The sequence below is a fragment of the Neofelis nebulosa genome, chromosome 18 (genome assembly GCF_028018385.1).
Source record: "Neofelis nebulosa isolate mNeoNeb1 chromosome 18, mNeoNeb1.pri, whole genome shotgun sequence".
Taxonomy (NCBI): Eukaryota; Metazoa; Chordata; class Mammalia; order Carnivora; family Felidae; genus Neofelis; species Neofelis nebulosa.
The window spans coordinates 531114-549721 of record NC_080799.1 but is presented as its reverse complement, the minus strand read 5'-3'; the positions used below and the strand labels follow the sequence as shown (position 1 = coordinate 549721).

General features: G+C 55.3%; 1 protein-coding gene across 3 annotated transcripts in view; it reads right to left on the bottom strand.

Annotated features, from left to right (window-relative positions):
- Window positions 1-2823: 2823 nt before the first annotated feature.
- The window catches only part of DNAAF5 (dynein axonemal assembly factor 5), a 48724-nt gene continuing 32939 nt past the window's right edge, over window positions 2824-18608 (bottom strand). For 2 of the 3 annotated variants that reach the window (XM_058711055.1, XM_058711057.1), the window contains 5 exons: window positions 18056-18203; window positions 15427-15577; window positions 13870-14026; window positions 11301-11495; window positions 2824-3845 (listed from right to left, as the gene is read on the bottom strand). In XM_058711055.1, the coding sequence (XP_058567038.1) occupies window positions 3709-3845; window positions 11301-11495; window positions 13870-14026; window positions 15427-15577; window positions 18056-18203 (788 nt within the window). In that variant the 3' untranslated portion in view covers window positions 2824-3708. Of the gene's footprint in view, window positions 3846-11300; window positions 11496-13869; window positions 14027-15426; window positions 15578-16584; window positions 16824-18055; window positions 18204-18608 lie in introns of those variants that run through there. The other variant, XM_058711058.1, reaches the window with a different exon arrangement.

Sequence of the window (18608 nt, the reverse complement as noted above, 5' to 3'; positions counted from 1 at the left end):
GACTGAGCCACCCAAGCACCCCAACAAACATTTTTATAAGAAAGTAAATTCAGAGACACCAAAGGGCACAGATAGAACTCTCACTGCAGCTGTCACACAGGCGCCCTCCCCGGAGGCCACCACCCTCACGAGTTTCTTCTGTGCCCTTCCAGAACTAGTTTATGCGCATGAGAGCAAACAGGCTAGCTCTCTCCTCTTACATACGGTTCATCCTATACAGCGTGGTTTAGTCACTACTGCACTTTATGCGGGCATGTCTGGGGCCACATGTTTTATCTTGCACCAACTGCCCCTAGAGACATGCCGTGTGTTCATAGAGGCCACAGAAAGGAGATTTTCAGAGCAAGTGAAGCTTGCCTTTGATTGGTGCTGTAGGTAGGGGCAGGCAGAGGAATCATCTGTGTGTAAAGAACTTTCTGAGCTTCTTAAAGTTTAGAAGTGAAACTTGCGTTTCAGTGAAGATTTCTTAGAACACAAAAAACACAATAAAATAACATATTGATACGCTTTCGAAACTAGTTTCTGTTCTTTGAGAGACGTTGTTGGAGGGTGAAAACGGGCGCCCGGCTGGCCCAGCTGGTGGAGCGCACGACTGTCCATCGCGGGTTGTGAGTCTGGGTCCCGCGCTGGATGTGGAGGTTACTCAAAAACAAAAGCCCAAAGAGGAAGATGAAAATAAGCTCCAGAACGAGTGGTAATATTTGCAAGCCGTACGTGACGAAGCTCTCGTATCCACAATATCTCATATTCAATATGAAGGCCTCATTTTGAAAAAATGGGCAAGAGATTTTAAGACATTTCACCAGTGAAGACATACACAGACAGACAAGCACGTGGGAGGGGCTCTGCATCGTTAGACGTTAGGGAAATGCAGACTGAAGCCATCCCGAAGTCCCCCTCCGTGCCCGTTAGAGTGGCTCCGGTTAAAGACGCTGCCGTGTCACGTGTCGGCAGGACAGTGGTGCTGGTGGGCGGATGAGGTGGTCCCGCCGCTCCGGCTGGACGTTCCCCCCTCCTGGGCGTCCGCCCCAGAGAGATGAAAGGCGTGTCCATTCGACGACGTGCACACAGTGTCCCAAGAAGCCATCTCTGTGATGGCCACCAGGTGTGGCCTAGACACAGGGCGGAACACTACTGCTCAGCAACGGAAGGAACAAGCCGCCACCCACCGGCGCTACAACGTGGGTGCATCTTGGTCATGCCTTGGGAACGCGGACGAGGAAAGGAGACCAGAAACACTGTGTCCACTTACGTACAGTCCCACGGAGGGCAGACTGTGGGGTAGTGACCACGGCAGATCAGAGTTGCCTGGAGGTGGGCAGAGGGGCGGGAGAGAATGCCTGCGGGTGGCGGGGAGGTTGGTGGTCTGGCCTGTGGTGGTGGTTCTGTGCGTGTACGCGTGTGTCGGGATTTCTCAAAGTGCCCACTTAAGTATGTGCAGTGAATTGTAGGTCAGGCATCCCTCAGTGAAGCAGTAAAAAATAGCAATAAATCAATCAACCGGGGCTACAAACACGTATCAAATATGACCTAGTAATTCTACTCAGAGGTACCCGCCCAAGAGCGATGGCCATGAATCATCTACGCGTACCACAGAGCTCAGAGTGGTTTTATTCATGATGGCCTCAAACCTAAATGCCCATCAACAGGTGAGTGGAAAACAGTAGAGTTGGGACTATTGGGTCCACAAAGCCTAAAATATTTACCCTCTGGCGCTTTCCAGAAAGAGGTGCCCATCCCCGAACCAGTGCGTGAATAGATAACCTCAAAAACTATGCTAAGTGAAAAAAGCCAGACGTCTAAGACCACCTATCATATGGTCCCACGTATATGAAGCATCCGGAACACACACCACCTTAGACACAGAGCAGCTCGGTGCTTGCTGGGGCTGGGAATGTGGGCAGGGATCAGCTGCACACGGGTTTGGGTGGGTGGGGGCCCTCGCATGATACAGTGCTGAACCAGCCACGGCGGTTGGCATACAGCTCCGTAAATTACATCTCAATAATGCTGTAAACTTTCAGGGACCAAGTTTTTTTTTTTAATGTTTATTTTTTATTTATTTTGAAAGAGAGAGGGAGAGTGCTAAAAGGGGAGGGGCAGAGAGAGAAAGAGAGAGAGAGGATCCCAAGCAGGCTCTACACCGTCAGCACTGAGCCCAATGCGGGGCTTGATCCCTCAAACTATGAGATCATGACCCGAACCGAAATCAAGAGTTGGACGCTTAACTGGCTGAGACCCCCAGACACCCCTCAGGGACCAAATTCTACGTGTCCCTGTCCTCGGCCACCAGCACAGGGAGGGTAGGGCTCCATGAACATTTGAGGAGTTGAGCGAAGAGTGCATAACACTTGCCAAGGACACGTCGGTTCTCAGGCACTTAGATCGCTAACCCCGTCAGCTGAGCCTTTGTGTCTTTCTCCGGACACACACCTGCTCACGTCACACCGAGTGGTACTGACTCACTGTCCTGCTGCCTCTGCACACTTCCCCTGGAAGATGTGCAGAAACAACGTCCTGCCTCTCCCTGGCGGCCGGCGTGGTTTGGATCCCGCTGCCTCTCCAGGCCCGCTTTCCCTGCCTGCGCCGCACACTCAGGCGCGCCCGCGGAGGGCCCCACGAGCTTGGCGGCCGGCGTGATGGGGTTTGGAGCTCCTGCCACCTGGTGTCCAGAGAGGACACTGCACCCAGCAGTGGGAGAGCCTGGGGCCCGCCACCCAGATCTCGGGGCGGGGTCGCCGGGGGATGAGAGCTAAGGGAAAAATAAGCGATTTCCAAAAATGTTGATTAACTACTAAAGCACATTAACACAGGCATACAAAATAACTGTAATAAATATTTTTAATTAAATTTTCAAACACCTAAGCATAAATGTTCATATTTGATTGTTAGAAAATACACACAGTATTTTTTTCCCTGGTAACATAAATATTTGGCTTATGGAAATAATATCCATTTAAAATAAAATTTTTTAGGCACTTGGGTGTAGAAAGTGCTAGAGAATAGAACCCCATTTTACTTTACTGCTGCTTATATGAGAGAGCTACCAAAATTACATCTGATAAAACATTGTATTTTCAACACTGTTTGCATAAGAAAAAAATATCATGACCGAATGTATCCACGAACACTCCGAGTTCCAGGTATCTTACACGGAAAACTGTAACTGATAAAGATTTCAAATTCCTTTTAGACTGTTCACTGTGATGCTAAGTTTTAGTAGACACAACACAAAGAAAGAACAAAATTTCTTTTTAATAACTTTTGCTTGAAAGAAAAAGAGTCAAGAACCTTCTCGGTGAGGCGGGCATTTACGCAAGACAGATGTTGACCCGCGAGCGTAGCAGGTGCATGCAGCTTTGAAACAAACAGGACGCTTCGGCTGCCGGGGTGAGCAGGTGCCATCTCGTTCTACTTTCAAATTACCCGCAGGTTTTGGGGAGATGTGTCAACGAACTGTAATAGATGAGACATGACAGTACAGAAGCCGCTCGGCGAACGTTACCTCGGAAACTGCCGGGCCCGAGAGGTGTCTTGGGGGAATCTTGCACACGTTTCCTGCAATACTCTCGCTATCAAAGTCTCGCCTGTGAGCGTCCTAGCTCGTTGGCACCAAGGTGCCGCGTTGTGAGGTGGAGAGGCCCCGGCCCCGCCCCAGGGGAGCACGGGAGCTCGGGGCTCGCTCGGGGCTCGCTCGGGGCTGGCTGCTCACTGGGCAGGCGGCTGGGCCTGCAGGTGCTGTAGCAGCTGCTGGCAGAGGGCAGGAGAGCGGTGCTTGTGGACGACAGCCTCTGTCTCTCTAGCCAGGAGCTCAGGGGACAGGACACTGCCTGCTTTGAGGACCTCTGTAAAACAGCAAAACACCATTAACACGCCAGAAAGAAACACGAAACCAATCCCTGTTTATGAAAAGGGAGCGAGCGGCCACATGCTACCCGATGACAAAGGGTCAGATCTCCACGCGACCAACGAGCCTGTGCAGTACGTGCCCTAATAGCAGAGCGCCCAACCACGTGAGGCAGGTCAATCCACGCTGTGTCTAGAGACTTCCACACTCTCTGTCAGAGATGGACGGACCCGGCCAGCAGAGAACCAGTGAGGACGCGGCTTAACAACGGCACCACCCATCACTGGCTACGACGGATGTGTGCAGACGACTCTGTCCGACGGCATCCGAATACGAGTCCTTCTCAAGCTCTTGTGGCACACTCACCAAGACAGACCACGTTCCGGGCCATGAAAAACACCGCAACAAATTTAAAAAACACCAGTCCTACGATGTCTGCTCTCAGAACACAATAGAGTTAAACCAGAAATCAATGAAAGAGACGTAAGCTGGAAAAATCCCCAAATACGTGGAGATTAAACAAAACATTTCTAAATAACACGATAGTCGAAGAAATCTCAAGAGAAACGGAGACTATCTGAACTAAACGAGAATGAAAACACAACTTAACCCAAATTCGTAGGATGTGGCGAAAGCGGTGCCTGGAGGGGACTCACAGCATCGAGTGCCCGTGTGAGACGTGCAGAAAGATCTACAAGTCGATACTCTCCTTTACCACCTTAGGAAACTAGAAAAAGAAAGGCAAATCCAAAGTAAGCAGAAGAAAGGAAGTAAGAATTCTAAAAGCAGAAACCAATGAAGAAAATCAACAAAACCAAAAGCTGGCGTCCTCTGACCAAGTCCTGGACCGCAGATGTGACGTGACCCCGACGGGGTGGACGGACCCCTTCCCTGAAAGACACTCACACAGGAATAGACGATCTCCACAGACCTACATGGATCCAAGAAACCATCAATAATTAATAACCTCCCCAAACAGAAAGCACCAGCCCCAGATGGGTTCACTGGTTCACCAAACTTCCAGGAAGAAATTCCACCAACTGTCTACCACCTCTTAGGAAGAATAGAAGCTTCCTAACTCACTCTATGAGGCCAGCATGACCCGGATACAAAACCAAAGACATCACAAGAAAAGGAAGCCACGGATGGTTACCTCTCATGGACAGAGATGCAAAAATCCTCAACAAAATAGTAGCAAATCGAATCCAATAGTGTTTAAAAAGAATTACGTGTGAAGCCCAAACGCAAGATGGTTCAATATTCCAAAATCAGTTAATGTAATCCACAGCATCAATAGGCTGAAAAAAAAAATCATATGGTCACATAAATAGCATTTTGACGAACGCTGGTACCCATTCATGGTAAAAATTCTCAGCAAACTAGGAATAGAGGGGCACCTCCTCAACACAATAAAGAAAATCTGTAAAAAACCTCAGAGCTAAAGTCATACTTAATGGCGAGAAACTCAAAGCTTTTCCACTAAGATCCCAAATTGCCACTCCTTTTCAACATTGTACCGGAAGTCCTATTGAGTGCAATAAGAAAAAGAAGTAAAAACTAAACCAAAGGTGGTATATAAATGAAAGAAAAAAGAACATAATAAAATAAATGGGACGGCCATTATGTGAATTTCGGGTTCAAGGACAGGAAAGCTCAACATTGTTAAGATGTCAGTTCTCCCCAACTTGATCTATAGACTTAAGGCAATCACAATAAAAATGCCAGCAGGTCACATTTCAGATACTGACTAAGTGAATGTAAAGTCCCAGAAGAGCCAACGCAACACTGAAGGAGAACGAAGTTGGAGAACTGACACATTCTGACTTTAAGAGTTTCTATAAAGCCAGAGTAGCGAAGACAGTGTGGTCCTGTTGAAGGAACAGATAGATTGATGGGCCAGGACAGAGACCCAAACGCAGACCTGGTCACCCAACAGGGCACAGAGGCTCCGTTCCAATAAACGGAACTGGGACGAGTGGGTGTCCATGTGCCGGGGGAAAAAAGAATCTAGACACAGACTTTACGTCCTTCACAAAAGCTAACTCAAGACGGGTCACAGACCTAAACGTGAAACTGGGCAAAGAATGAAAAAGTACAGGACTCCTGGAAGAGAACGCAGAAGAGAACCCAGGGGACCCCGGGTGTGGCGATGACTTTTGGACACAACACCGAAGGTAAGACCCACGGAAGAAGTAACTGATGGGCTGGACGTCATTACCTTCAACACTCGTGCTCCACAAAAGGCAGCGTCGAGAGACTGAGAAGGCAAAGCCTCGGGCCGGGAGACAGTTCACAGAAGGCACATCTGATAAAGGACTGTTATCCAGATGCACGAAGAACTCCAAACGCTCACCAACGTTGAGAACAATCCAAGCAAGAAACGAGCCGAAGACCTAACGACACCCCAGCAGGGGAGACACAGAGCGCAGACAGGCACCGGACACGAGGTTCCACGTTGCGTGTCCTCTGGGAAACGTGGAACAAAACAGCAAGGGGACGCCACCACGCGCCTGTCGCAAGGGCCATGGCCCACAACACGTCACGGCGGACGCTGGCGAGGACGCGGAGCAGCAGGAATCCCAGGCCCTGCCGGCGGCAACGCGGAACGGGGCAGCCGCCTCGCAAGACAGGTTGGCGAGACTCGTGACAGGACTAGTACGTTCTCACCACGCGACCCCGCAATCGTGCCACTTGCTATCTACCCGAAGGAGCTGAAGCCTTATGTGCACACATATTTACAGCAGCTTTGTCCGTAACTGTCCTTCAGCAGCCGGACGGGTGAATAACGGGTGGTCTGTCTAGATGGTGGATTATTCAGTGCTGAGAAGAAGTGAGCTGTGAAGCCACGAAAAGACACGGAAGCACCTTAAACGCGTTAGCAAGTGAACGAGCCGGTCTGGGAAGGCTTCATACTGTAGCACTCTGACCCTGTGACACTCTGGAAAAGGCCCAACTATGGAGACGGTAACAGACCAGTGGCTGTCGGGGTGGGAGGCTTCAGGCAGAGCACACACAGCAGTGGGACTATTCTGTGTGGCTCTGGAATGGTGGGCCCGGGTCACACGTCCGTGCGCGGCCGCCTAGAGAGAGCCTCACGGAACCTGGACTCTTGGTGGTGCTGGCCTGTCAGTGTGGGTCAACAGCCGTGAGGGACAGGTGCACCGCCAGTGGGGAGGGTGATGCGTGTGGGGGGCAGCTGGTAAGTGGGAGAGTTCTGTACCTTCCTCTCAATTTAGCTGTGACCCTAAAACCACTCTAAAAAAAACAAAGTTTTAAATAGAAAGTTGTTACAGCATTTAAATCCGTCGGATGTTGCTGGGTCAGCATACAATGGTCCCAGTGTAGACAAACAGAACTTAAAAATAATCTTGGAGGGGCGCCTGGGTGGCTCAGTCGGTTGAGCGTCTGGATCTTGATTTCGGCCCAGGTCACAGTCTCACGGCGTAGTAGGTTCGAGCCCCGTGTCGGGCTCTGTGCTGGCAGGCAGGGCCTGCCTGAGGTTATCTCTCTCTCTAGTCCTCCCGAGCTTGCACTCTCTCTCTCAAAATAAATACACTTAAAAAAAAAAAAATCTTGGGAGTTGTTGGTGGACCACGAAAGTCCTCCAAAATCCCCAAGGGTGATTTATGTGTGTCATTTTGGCCTTAGAAACAGCTCTTACATTAGTAGATAAACTGGCCCAGAGATATGGTCAACCCTGTCATCACACTGACACTGATTCATTCAACAAACACCTCCTGCAGGCCCGCTGTGTGCTGGGCTCCGTGGATACGGCAGGCAACAAACGTGTGTCTAGGGACCCTTCGCACTGTAGTCTGAGAGCAGCCTCTGAGAGTCAGAAGGAGGAGGGAAGCCGGGAGCAGCACGCGAGAGTCAGAAGGAAGAGGCAAAGCTGGGAGCACATAAAGAGTCAGAAGGAGGGGGGACCAGCGTGCAACAGTCCGAAGGAGGAGGGACCAGCACACGAGAGTCAGGAGGAGGAGGAAGGCTCAGAACAGCTTGCAAGAGTCAGGAGGAGGAGGGAAGGCTGGGAGCAGCATACGAGAGTCGGAAGGAGGAGGGAAAGCTGGGAGCAGCATGCGAGTGTCAGAAGGAGGAAGGAAGCCGGGAGCAGCACATGAGAGTCAGAAGGAGGAGGGAAAGCTGGAAGCAGCTCATGAGAGTCTGAAGGAGGAGGGAAATCTGGGAGCAGCACACAAGAGTCAGAAAGAGGAGAAAGCGGTACATGAGAGTCAGAAGGAGGAGGGAAAGCTGGGAGCAGCACGCGAGTGTCAGAAGGAGGAAGGAAGCCGGGAACAGCACATGAGAGTCAGAAGGAGGAGGGAAAGCTGGAAGCAGCTCATGAGAGTCTGAAGGAGGAGGGAAAGCTGGGAGCAGCACATCAGAGTCAGAAAGAGGAGAAAGCGGTACATGAGAGTCAGAAGGAGGAGGGAAAGCTGGGAGCAGCACATGAGAGTCAGAAGGAGGAGGGAAAGCTGGGAGCAGCACATGAGAGTCAGAAGGAGGAGGGAAAGCTGGAAGCAGCTCATGAGAGTCTGAAGGAGGAGGGAAAGCTGGGAGCAGCACATCAGAGTCAGAAAGAGGAGAAAGCGGTACATGAGAGTCAGAAGGAGGAGGGAAAGCTGGGAGCAGCACACGAGAGTCAGAAGGAGGGGGGAAAGCCAGGAGCAGCACACGAGAGTCAGAAGGAGGAGGGAAAGCCGGGAGCAGCACACGAAAGTCAGAAGGAAGAGGGAAAGCCAGGAGCAGCACACGAGAGTCAGAAGGAGGAGGGAAAGCTGGAAGCAGCTCACGAGAGTCTGAAGGAGGAGGGAAAGCTGGGAGCAGCACACGAGAGTCAGAAAGAGGAGAAAGCGGTACATGAGAGTCAGAAGGAGGACGAAAGGTGTGTGCAGCACGTGAGAGTCAGAAGGAGGAGGGAGCACACACGAGAGTCAGAAGGAGCAGGGACAAGCACACGCAAGTCAGAAGGAAGAGGAAGACTGGGAGCAGCACACAAGAGTCAGAAGGAGGAAGAAAGCACAGTGTTCCTGGTCACCACTACAATGGGCACGGTGGGGGGCTGGTAGGGGCTGGACTCTGGGTGGGAAGGGAGGTGGCAGGTGCCGTGGGCCGAGCACTGGAGTCATCCAAGCCATCTTGCAGGAGTGCCCTGGTGGATGCAGGCAGGGGTGGACAGAGACAAGCCGACTTAGGAGGTCATTGGATTTGGCTCCGAGGTTTCTGCCGTCAATCACGAGGAGGACGGAACGTTGCTGGTGGTAATAGGGACGTGGTGGGGGAGCAGGGTGGCCAAGCAGGGGCAGTGGCCCCGGGGGTGGCCCGAACGTTACAGCTGTTGTGCCCGGCAGACGCTCGTGTCCTCTGAGCACCTGGGTATGTCCGTGTCTAGAATCTGGGGCAGACGTCTGGCCTGGATTTCGGTTTGGGGGATCCCGGCACATGGGTAGCATCTGAAGCCAGGAGAGGAGACAAGGTCACCAAGATGCCATGTGCGGAAAGAAGCAGTGGCCAGAGGGACGGAAGGCAACCCAGGAGCCATGGGGGTGGTGACCAGTGGTCCCGTCGAGTATATGCAGGTGCAGAAGAGTCCCGAGCAGGAGGCTTGGGCAGCAGGCTCTCAGGCACCAGGACAAGAATGGGTCTGGGGGGGGTTGGGGACACGTGGGACCAGCCGTGGGAGTGGACATGGAGGAACTTCGCCTTGTCAGTGGGACAGAAGCACCGTCATTGGTCAAGAGGTCCCCAGGTGTGAGGTGCTGAGGGGAGGCCGGCAGGGGGAGCCAGTCTTCCGGAGGGGAGGCCGGCAGGGGGGAAGACCAGTCCTCTGGAGGGGAGGCTGGGAGGGGGGAAGTCCAGTCCTCAGGAGGGGAGGCCGGGAGGGGGGAAGGCCAGTCCTCAGGAGGGGAGGCCGGCAGGGGGGAAGACCAGTCCTCCGGAGGGGAGGCCGGGAAGGGGGAAGTCCAGTCCTCAGGAGGGGAGGCCGGGAGGAGGGAAGGCCAGTCCTCAGGAGGGGAGGCCAGCAGGGGGGAAGGCCAGTCCTCTGTAGGGGAGGCCGGGAGGGGGGAAGACCAGTCCTCCAGAGGGGAGGCTGGCAGGGGGGGGAAGGCCAGTCCTCAGGAGGGGAGGCTGCACCCGGTCTCTCTGTCTCCGGTTGGCCCTGTCTCTGTGTTCTCCCTGGCCTCCTTTCTTGATTTCCTTTGGGTTATTGGAGTATCGTTTGGAATTCCATTCAAATCTACTTCTTGGCATTTTACTGGCACTTCTTGGCACAACACTGTTCGTGCTGCTCTGGGGACGACACCTGATGTCCCTGCTCTGCGGCATCTGCCGTCGGAGTGTCCTGTGCGGTGGGGCGGGGGCACGGCGGGGTGTGCCTGGGTCCCCAGGACGCCGCTTCCACGACAGCACGAAGACTCAGGTTCCTCGCACTTGGGGACCAGGCAGGACACCGTCTCAAAAACGAATAGAGTGACGGTACTTGTGGCCAATGAGAAGATTTAAGCTTTCAAGCGGAAACCGCAATCATGGTAACTTGTTTCCAACACCGCCAGCTGAACGGCTTCCTGCAACTTTTCTTCCCGAGACTTTTCTGAGCTCGATGCCGACAAATGTGACTTCTGGACACGGCCTGACAAAATGTCAACGTGCAGGACCGACCAACAGGCGAGAACGTAGCCGGAGTCAACCCCACAGGACCCTGGAACGACCGCCTGGGCAGGTCGGGGCGGTATGAAGGCATCTCTGTGGTTACACACAACGGGTACCCCCCGCCTGCGACAGCGTACCTGTCCGGGGCCAGGTTCCTTCACACGCTTCCCTGGACAACACGCACCACGGCCAAGAACGCGGAAGCCGCAAACGCCCAGCTGCTTCTACTGAGACGCGCAGAAAGGTAAAGCGATGCTCCTCTGTCTGCGTGTTATTGTTTTAGAAAATACATCTTCCAGGGGCACCTGGGGCTCTGTCAGTTCGTCTTCCGACTTCGGCTCAGGTCATGCTCTCACGGTTCGTGGGTTCAAGTCCTGTGTTGGGCTCTGTGCTGACAACTCAGAACCCGGAACCTGCTTTGGATTCGGGGTCTCCCTCTCTCTCTACTCCCTCCCCCGTGCCAGCTCTCTTTCTCAAAGAGAAATAGACACTAAAAACGTTTTAAAAAGAAGAAAGAAGAAAACCTACGTTTCAAAACCACACATTAATTATGTTAATATATGATGGATTTATAGTTATTCTAAACAAATTAATAAACACCTCAGATTTTTCTCCACTGTAACTTCTACCGTGGTAAGTTTCGAGGGCTGTAACCCACCCAGGAGGCCAGTCCACAGACGCCCTGAGGCCGTGGCCCTGCCCCCTGCCCGCATGTGGCCAGCCCGTGACTCGGCTGTGAGGAGCCGCGTCCAGGCTCTGGGGACAGCCTTCACAATGCAGCACGCACGGTGGAGACTCCTACCTAAAACCGCATCCTGGACAGTGCTGTCCGGGTCATCGAGGTACACGAGGAGCTCTCTGTACAGGAACTGAATGTGGCTCTGGTAGCAGGACTTCGCGTCGTTGTCGCTTCTGACACACGCCAGCCACGTGACCAAGGTGGAGGTGGCCGCGAGCCTCACTTCGTGGGAGACGTCGTCCAGACGCTTCAGGAGCTCTGGAGGGAGGGCCAGATGGGACAGTGAGACAGAGGCCAGCACAGACGGAGCACTGGAGCTTCCAGAGTGGGGACCTGACCCCACCCCTGGGGCACTCGCCCTCGGGCCATGGTAAACCCAACCTGTGGGGAGACTGGTGCTCGCGTGCCAGGGGCTGGGGGCGGCTCCCGGTGTGCCGGGCCCCTTGACCGCACTGGCCACAGGGTGGACCCTGGGCAGGGTGGGAGGAGGGGTGGGCAGACCTGAGCTGCTCTCCCTGTCTCACCTGCCAGGTGTCCCGGGCTCTCTGTGGCTCCAAGATGCTCCGTGTGTCACCATGGGCATCACACCCTGGCTGCCCGTCCCCTGGATGTACACACCGCCCTCCCAACTGGGCTCTGGGGACAGAGCTCGGGCCCCAGTGACATGACCGCCACCACCTGTATCAGTGTTGTTTCTGCTGAGCTCTGGGGCCAGACCACTCAGCTGCTGAAAACAGGAACCACCTCTCCAGTTAGCAGAAACTCACCGTTCACCGGTGAGGTTTTTATCAAATGTATACTTTTCTCCCCCAGACTGCGAGAAATCCCTGGCCCTGTGGCTGGGTGTCTCTGGAGGCTCAGCAGTCGCTCGGGCACTCCGTGAGCAGGGCAAGAGGTAGCCGGGGGTAGGGGGTAGGGAGCAGGGCTGTGGCCCCAGGTGGTGGGAGGCGCGGCCCCCGGAAGTGAGCAGGCAGGGCTGTGGGCTCGTGGCACTGCGGCCTCCTGCCGGGCACTAGCTCATGGCAGGAGGGCTTTCCTAAGGGTCTGGGCCTCACCCAGTCCTGGGACGGCGGCCTGGCGGGCACACCACCACCCGAGTCCCGCAGGGACTCCTCCCACGTCCTCAGTTCCTCCGGCTCAGGCCGACTCTGGCGTGGCGTGTTTTCCTCTGACGGTAATTCCCGAGTTTTAAGAAGTGGCCTGGAAATTCACTTTTGTGATTGGGGTCAGCCGTCACGTGCAACTGTGGGCTTGGAACAAAGGGTGGCTCTCTTGGGGCCCGTGCTGGGTACACATGCATCCTCCATACGACAGACCTCGGGGCGTCCTGCCCTCTGCAATCACATCGCCACCCAGAGCCCTGAACTGGTCCCGAGAAAGGAGCCCGCGAGGAAATGCTTTTGCATGAAAACAACCCCCAAAGCCCAGATATGTGCGATCTTTTCGCTGGCTCTTTTTAGACGTGAGCAAAATCCCAACGGACTCTGACAGTCACCAACTCACTTGGCGCAAACAGAACTGTAAGGGTCGCCGGGAGGAATACGGTGTTTGTTGTCACAAAAGTAAACACAAAAAGCGAAAAGAAACTCGCAAGAACGCGTGAGAAAGGGGACTTCAACTCTGGATTTCAGCAGGCGGCTTCCTGCTCAGCATCAAGATGCACCACCTGCAGTTCCGGAATATCCTGAGCCACCTCCTCTGCCGGTATCAGCCGTCCATCCCTCCCCCCGGGGCTGGGAGCGCTGGAGCCCCTCTCCCCGCAGACGCGTGTCTTCCTCTCACGGCGTCCCGAGTGGACTCAGCTCACGAATCCCATCCCCACCACGCTCCGTCTTGTGCACCCAGTGGCTGCAGCTCTGAACTTCAGGGACTTTTCATTTCTGGGACTTCTGAAAACCACCTTTTAGGAATCACTCCATCAGCTAAATGCTGCGGCACGGAGGACAGCCCAGTGCGGCTCTGACGGGCCGTGGAAACCAGCCACAGGTGCACCCGCAGACGCTGCACGCCCCACCTGAGGCTGACCGCCCCCCTCCTCCTCCTCCTCCTCCACCTCCCCTACCTCTTCCTCCTCCTCTTCCTCCTCCACAGGACCCTCCCTCCAGTTGGCGTGCACAAGCCTAGAGCGTCTGCTGGGCCCCTTCTTATCTGCAGCTTCGTGCTGTTTGCGTTTTTGTCTGAGCTCTGAGCTGGGCTCTGGAACATCTATCCCTGCAGCGTTGGGATCCTAGTTCTCCTCCTCAACGTGGTTTTCTCTGTGTTCTTAGGAATCCTCTGCGTTTGCTACTCTGCTCGGCGCCGGGGTTGTTCCTCTGCTTCTGATCGGAGACTCGCCCGGTGCTGGGGCTCCAAAGAGGCGGAGACGTGGGACGGAAGGCACAGCCGCCGCAGAAGCTCTTGCCGCGCCCGTCCTCGCACCCTGGCCTGGCTGCAGCACCTGCTCTGGGGCGGGGGTGCGGGGCCCCACTGCCTGGGCACGGGCTGCCTGCCTCGCTCTCTCTTCAGTGACGGCTCACCTGTCACGGCTGCGTCTGGACTCCTGGCACCAGGCCGACCGGAAGTCCAAGTACCAGTTTCCATTTCCCTCTAGAAGAAACAGACCCACACAGTTCGGGAAAGAAAACCATCGTACCAGGATAAACCTTGACGAGCTTATCGGCACCAGCCACACCACCGGAGGTCTTTAGAAATGTGTTGATGATTTGGCACGAAATTAATCGAGTCATCTGGGAATCTTCTTCCAGGGAGGTTAGAATCTGCGGCATCAGCGTCTCCTGAACTTTCCGGATCTGTAATCGGAAGACAGAGGAGGGTCCTGATCGGCTCTATCCCGGAGGTGACAGCGCTGGTCCCTCCCTGTGCACACGCTGCCCATGATGGAAGGAGCTTGGCTCTCGTACAGATATAAAGGAGTCTGGAATGTTTTAAACATTTTTATATGAGAACTCAAACCTTGATTTTAAAATCTAGATGACTTAGGGCGCCTGGGGGGCTCAGTCGGTTAAGCGTCTGACCTCGACTTCAGTTCGTGTCATGATCTCGTGGTTTTCAAGTGCAAGCCCCACGTTGGGCTCTGTGCTGACAGCTCAGAGCCTGGAGCCTGCTTCTGATGCTGTGTCTCCCTCTCTCTCTGCCCCTCCCCTGCTCGCATTCTGTCTCTCTCTCTCAAAAATAAACAAACGCTAAAAAAGAAATAAAATCTAGATGAACAGTTGAACAGTTTTGTTTAACCTGGTCAGTGGACAAGCCCATCGCTCACAAAGCCGTGGAGACAAGCCTACAGCCTGCTCCTTGCTAGCGTGGCTGCATGTTGTGTCCATACAACTTGGGGGACGTTTTAACTCAAATCATGGTGGTTCACATTTGCAACAACGTGGATGGAACTAGACGTATCATGCTAAGTGAAATAAGGCAGTCAGAGAAAGACAAGTATCACACGATTTCACTCGTGTGAAATTTAAAAAACAAATGAACATAGAAGAAGGGAAGGAAAAATAAGATAAAAACAGGGAGGCAAACTGTAAGAGACTCTTAAATACGAAGAACAAACTGAGGGTTGCTGGCGGGGTGTTGGGTGGGGGGATGGGCTAAATGGGCGAGGGGACGTTAAGGAGGGCACTTGTTGGGACGAACACCGGGTGCGATACGTAAGCGATAAATCGCTAAGTTCTATTCCTGAAATCACTCTTACGCTACATGTTAACTGACTTGGATTTAAGTTTGAATAAATCAATAAAACAAAACCTACTTAAAACTCATGGCAGTTCAGTGGACCAGGAGGTGGAGCTCACACACTAGACGAACACCTGGCCGGATGCCTGCAGACCTGGGGCCAAGCGCAGAGCAACAGCAAGGCCTTCCGACAGCTGCCCCTCGCCCCCCGTTTCCCCGATCCCGTTGCGCAGGTAGGAGTAACAGTAGCGCAGAAACCCCGAGATCGGCCAAGCTCAGGCAGAGTTCTGTGCATACGTTCTCTGCTCCGTAAAGAGCCACATTCAATATATATCAATACATACACCTAACAGCAGCCCCAGCTGATCAAAACAAAATGCTACGGGTCACGATGGCCAGTGGTGCCCTGCGCGGCCCCCAGGCTCCCTCCCCTGTCAGTTTCGGAAAGCAGTGTTTGGCGGCTACACGTGTGTGTCCCCACCCCCCGCCCCCCGGCAGGTGTCCCTGGGAGCCCCACCTGCTCGTCCAACAGGACCTCACTGCTGATGAGCGCCCAGAGGCAGGACACGGCTGCCGTGCGGATGGCTGCAGCCGTCTTCCCTGCGTGCCACTGCAGATTGGGGACCAAGATGTCCTTCGTCACAGTGTCGAGGTAGTGGTGAAAGTGCCTGGGGTGGAGACACGAGACAGCAGGTGAAGGGGAGCGCGCGGGGCAGAGGGGAGCCGGAATAGGAGGACGGCTGCCTCCCTGGGGCGGGCGCCTTCCCTGCAGGGGAGTGGGTGCCCGGGGGAGAGCCAGCGGCCTTCCCAGCTCCTGCTGGCCTCTGCTGGGCCTGCAGCCTCCAGAGCACCCCAACCCCCCTCTGCAGGGGTGAGGCTGTGGGGGCCCCACCCATCTCTGCTGGGCTCTAAAAGAGGAGACGTGAGGTCACCGGGCACATCGACCAGGCCAGCAAAGTCATTTGCACGTGTGGCCATCCTACGCACGCACACCCGACACCCTCCCGTGGGCACGCTCCCCTCCGCACCCAAGGCCCGAGCGCCACGGTCACAGAGACGTGGACGTTCCTGCCGGCAGTCTGGGCACTTGGTCTGGATGTAAACTCACACATCCCGCTGTGCCGGGCGGCTCGTGCTGCGGAGTCACACTCTGAGCACCCCGTTGAGAGGCACCCAGAGAAAAGCCTGAGCGTCCTCACGAATCCCACTGCGCTGCCACCATTAGACCGAAACACGTTTGCTTGAACGAGTAATTCATCAACTTATTTCTGAACCTTACTCCAAAGTGTATTTCAAAGGTGGCTCACGTCTCAAATACCAGCTGTTCTGGAATACCGAGAAGGTGTAGTAGCTTCCAAGGCGAGGCCAGAGCTGCGTGGCACCGAGGCTCTCCCTGCACCCTGCCCTCCGGCCTCTGCTTCTGTCCCTCTCCGCTGCCTGGACCCTCACTCAGGGACCGTCCCTTCTGGGGAAGGCGCCACCTGCTTGCTTCCAGCAGGGGGCACCCAAGAGCCAGAGATATAGGTAAGCGGCAAATCTGGTTCTGGACTTGCACACACACACACACACACACATGCTCGCTCACATGCGCGGGCGCGCACACACACACACACACACACTCACACACACGCTCACTCACACACACACTCACACAATTAGGTTTTTAACGTGCTTTAATTTTTACACAAAGGGCTATTTCCCGCAAAACGATTTACAAGAGGGCTCTGTGGAAAGACCCAACGGTCCTGTTCTCTGAGGCGTCAGGTGAAGTGGCTGGAAAAGCAAGGACCACGTGCTGGCCAGGCTGCCGCTCTGCCGTGGGAGATGGGCAGCAACCCAGGGCCCATCAGCGCTGCGCTAAGACCCAGCACCTGACTTTGCGGAGCAGCTCCATTGCGCAAAGGAAGGTCCCCGCTGGAATGAGGACGCACGTCGGCAGGTCGCCCACAGGCCTCCCCCGGACCGATGCCGTCCAAGGAACCGCGGGGCCACCTTTGCGGGCAGCGCTCTGAAGACAGACCTCCTACCGCTGTTGGCGCCCCTCCCCCAGTCCCCAGTCGACCTCGAGGAGCGGGCAGAGCCCAGGTGGTGGCCAGCAAGGTCTGTCGCGTCTCCACAGACGCCCCGGAGAGCAGAGGCCACGGGATTGGGGGTGCAGGGACCACCAAGAGCAATGACCGAACCCAGGACAGGCGGGGGGCCGGCACCAAGGGCCCACGCTGGGGGCGCTCTGTGGAGGGAGCAACCCGTCCATGGAGGGTCCCTAAAACAGCACCTCCTCAAACTGAGGAACCCGACTTGGCGCTTCAGTAGGACATCGTGAGGCCAAGGACCCAGGGCAGCCGATCAGCGCCTGTGTTCCGCCACCTCGGCCTCAGGTTGGGACCCGCAGGCGGCCGGCGAACACCTTCTGGCAGAAAAGGGTCGGCAGTGCATCCCCAGGGCTCCCCGTGCCCGGGGGGCTTGTTGAGGCCCCTCGCGAGGTCGTGGGGGAGCACAGGCTGTGAGGCGCCAGCTGGCCCGCGCCCTTGCGGCTTATCCACGGGAAGCTCCCCTGCTGGGAGGCCTGCGGGCCAACATCATCTCTTTATGGCCCTTGTAAGCTGGAAGCTCGGGCAGATGAGCAGCAGACAGGATTCCCTGCCTGCGGATGGGCCGGCAGGGCCCGGGGAGAGGAGGAGCCCCAGGGAAAGTTCCCAGCACACTCGTGACATGGCAGGGGACGGGGTCCCCACACGCCTTACCGCCCACCCAGCCGCTGGGGGCCTGGGGGCGAGGTGCACCCACGCGGCGCCCGACCAGCCAGGGTCTGCCGCCGGCCCGTCACGGGTTTGCTGCCCTAAGTCCTTGCTGGCAACAGGGTTTTCCTCACGCTTTAACCACTAATGGCGATTCAGCCCATTCTCTATTAGGTTTCAAATGTACCAAAGGCATTTAAAACTGAGAATAGCTAACGTATAAACCATTAACAGTTAACGTTCCCTACACCCTCTTCGTTCGATGGAATTTTAATGGCCACGTGGAAACGACGTGGACTTCATGTCTGTCTGGGCGGGTGCTCGCTCCCGCGGCCAGCGCCAGAGCCCGGGGTGACCCCAGCTCCCACCTGAGAACACCCGCAGAGGCTGGAGGCCGGGCACACCTACCCCTGGGAGTCGACCGTCTGCTTTGCGCTCAGCAGCACCCGCGACAGGGAGGAGAAGAGCCGCAGGCGCATCTGCGGGTCCCGGGAGGGCTGGAGGCAGCTCCTGAGGACGGGCACCAGGTGGGGGAGCACTTCTCCCAGCGCCGGGCCTGGAAAACACACAGCTCACGGTTCCCACGGCTCCTGCTCGTGGGACGACGCAGCCCCCACCCCGCCGCCGGGTCGGCGCCGGGTGCCGGGGAGGGGCCGTGGGCACAGGGGCGGTTACGGCCCGTCCACCACCTTCCTCTCCTTTCTGGATCGAGGGTGTCCCTGTAAAAGCAAACACTTAACCCCCAAATCGTGCTAATTGTTCAATACGGTGACTTTCTATTTCCTCACGTTTTCTCAGATTCTTAAAAAAAAAAAAACGTTACAGTCAAGCAACACTTTAAAGATCAACCAAGATAAATTATTCAGAACACGTACGGTGTTTAATATTTGCCTCTACACTCGGCAGCCACCGCCCTTCCCAAGCTGCTGCTGGACAGGCGCCTACGCGGCTTCCCCAGGAC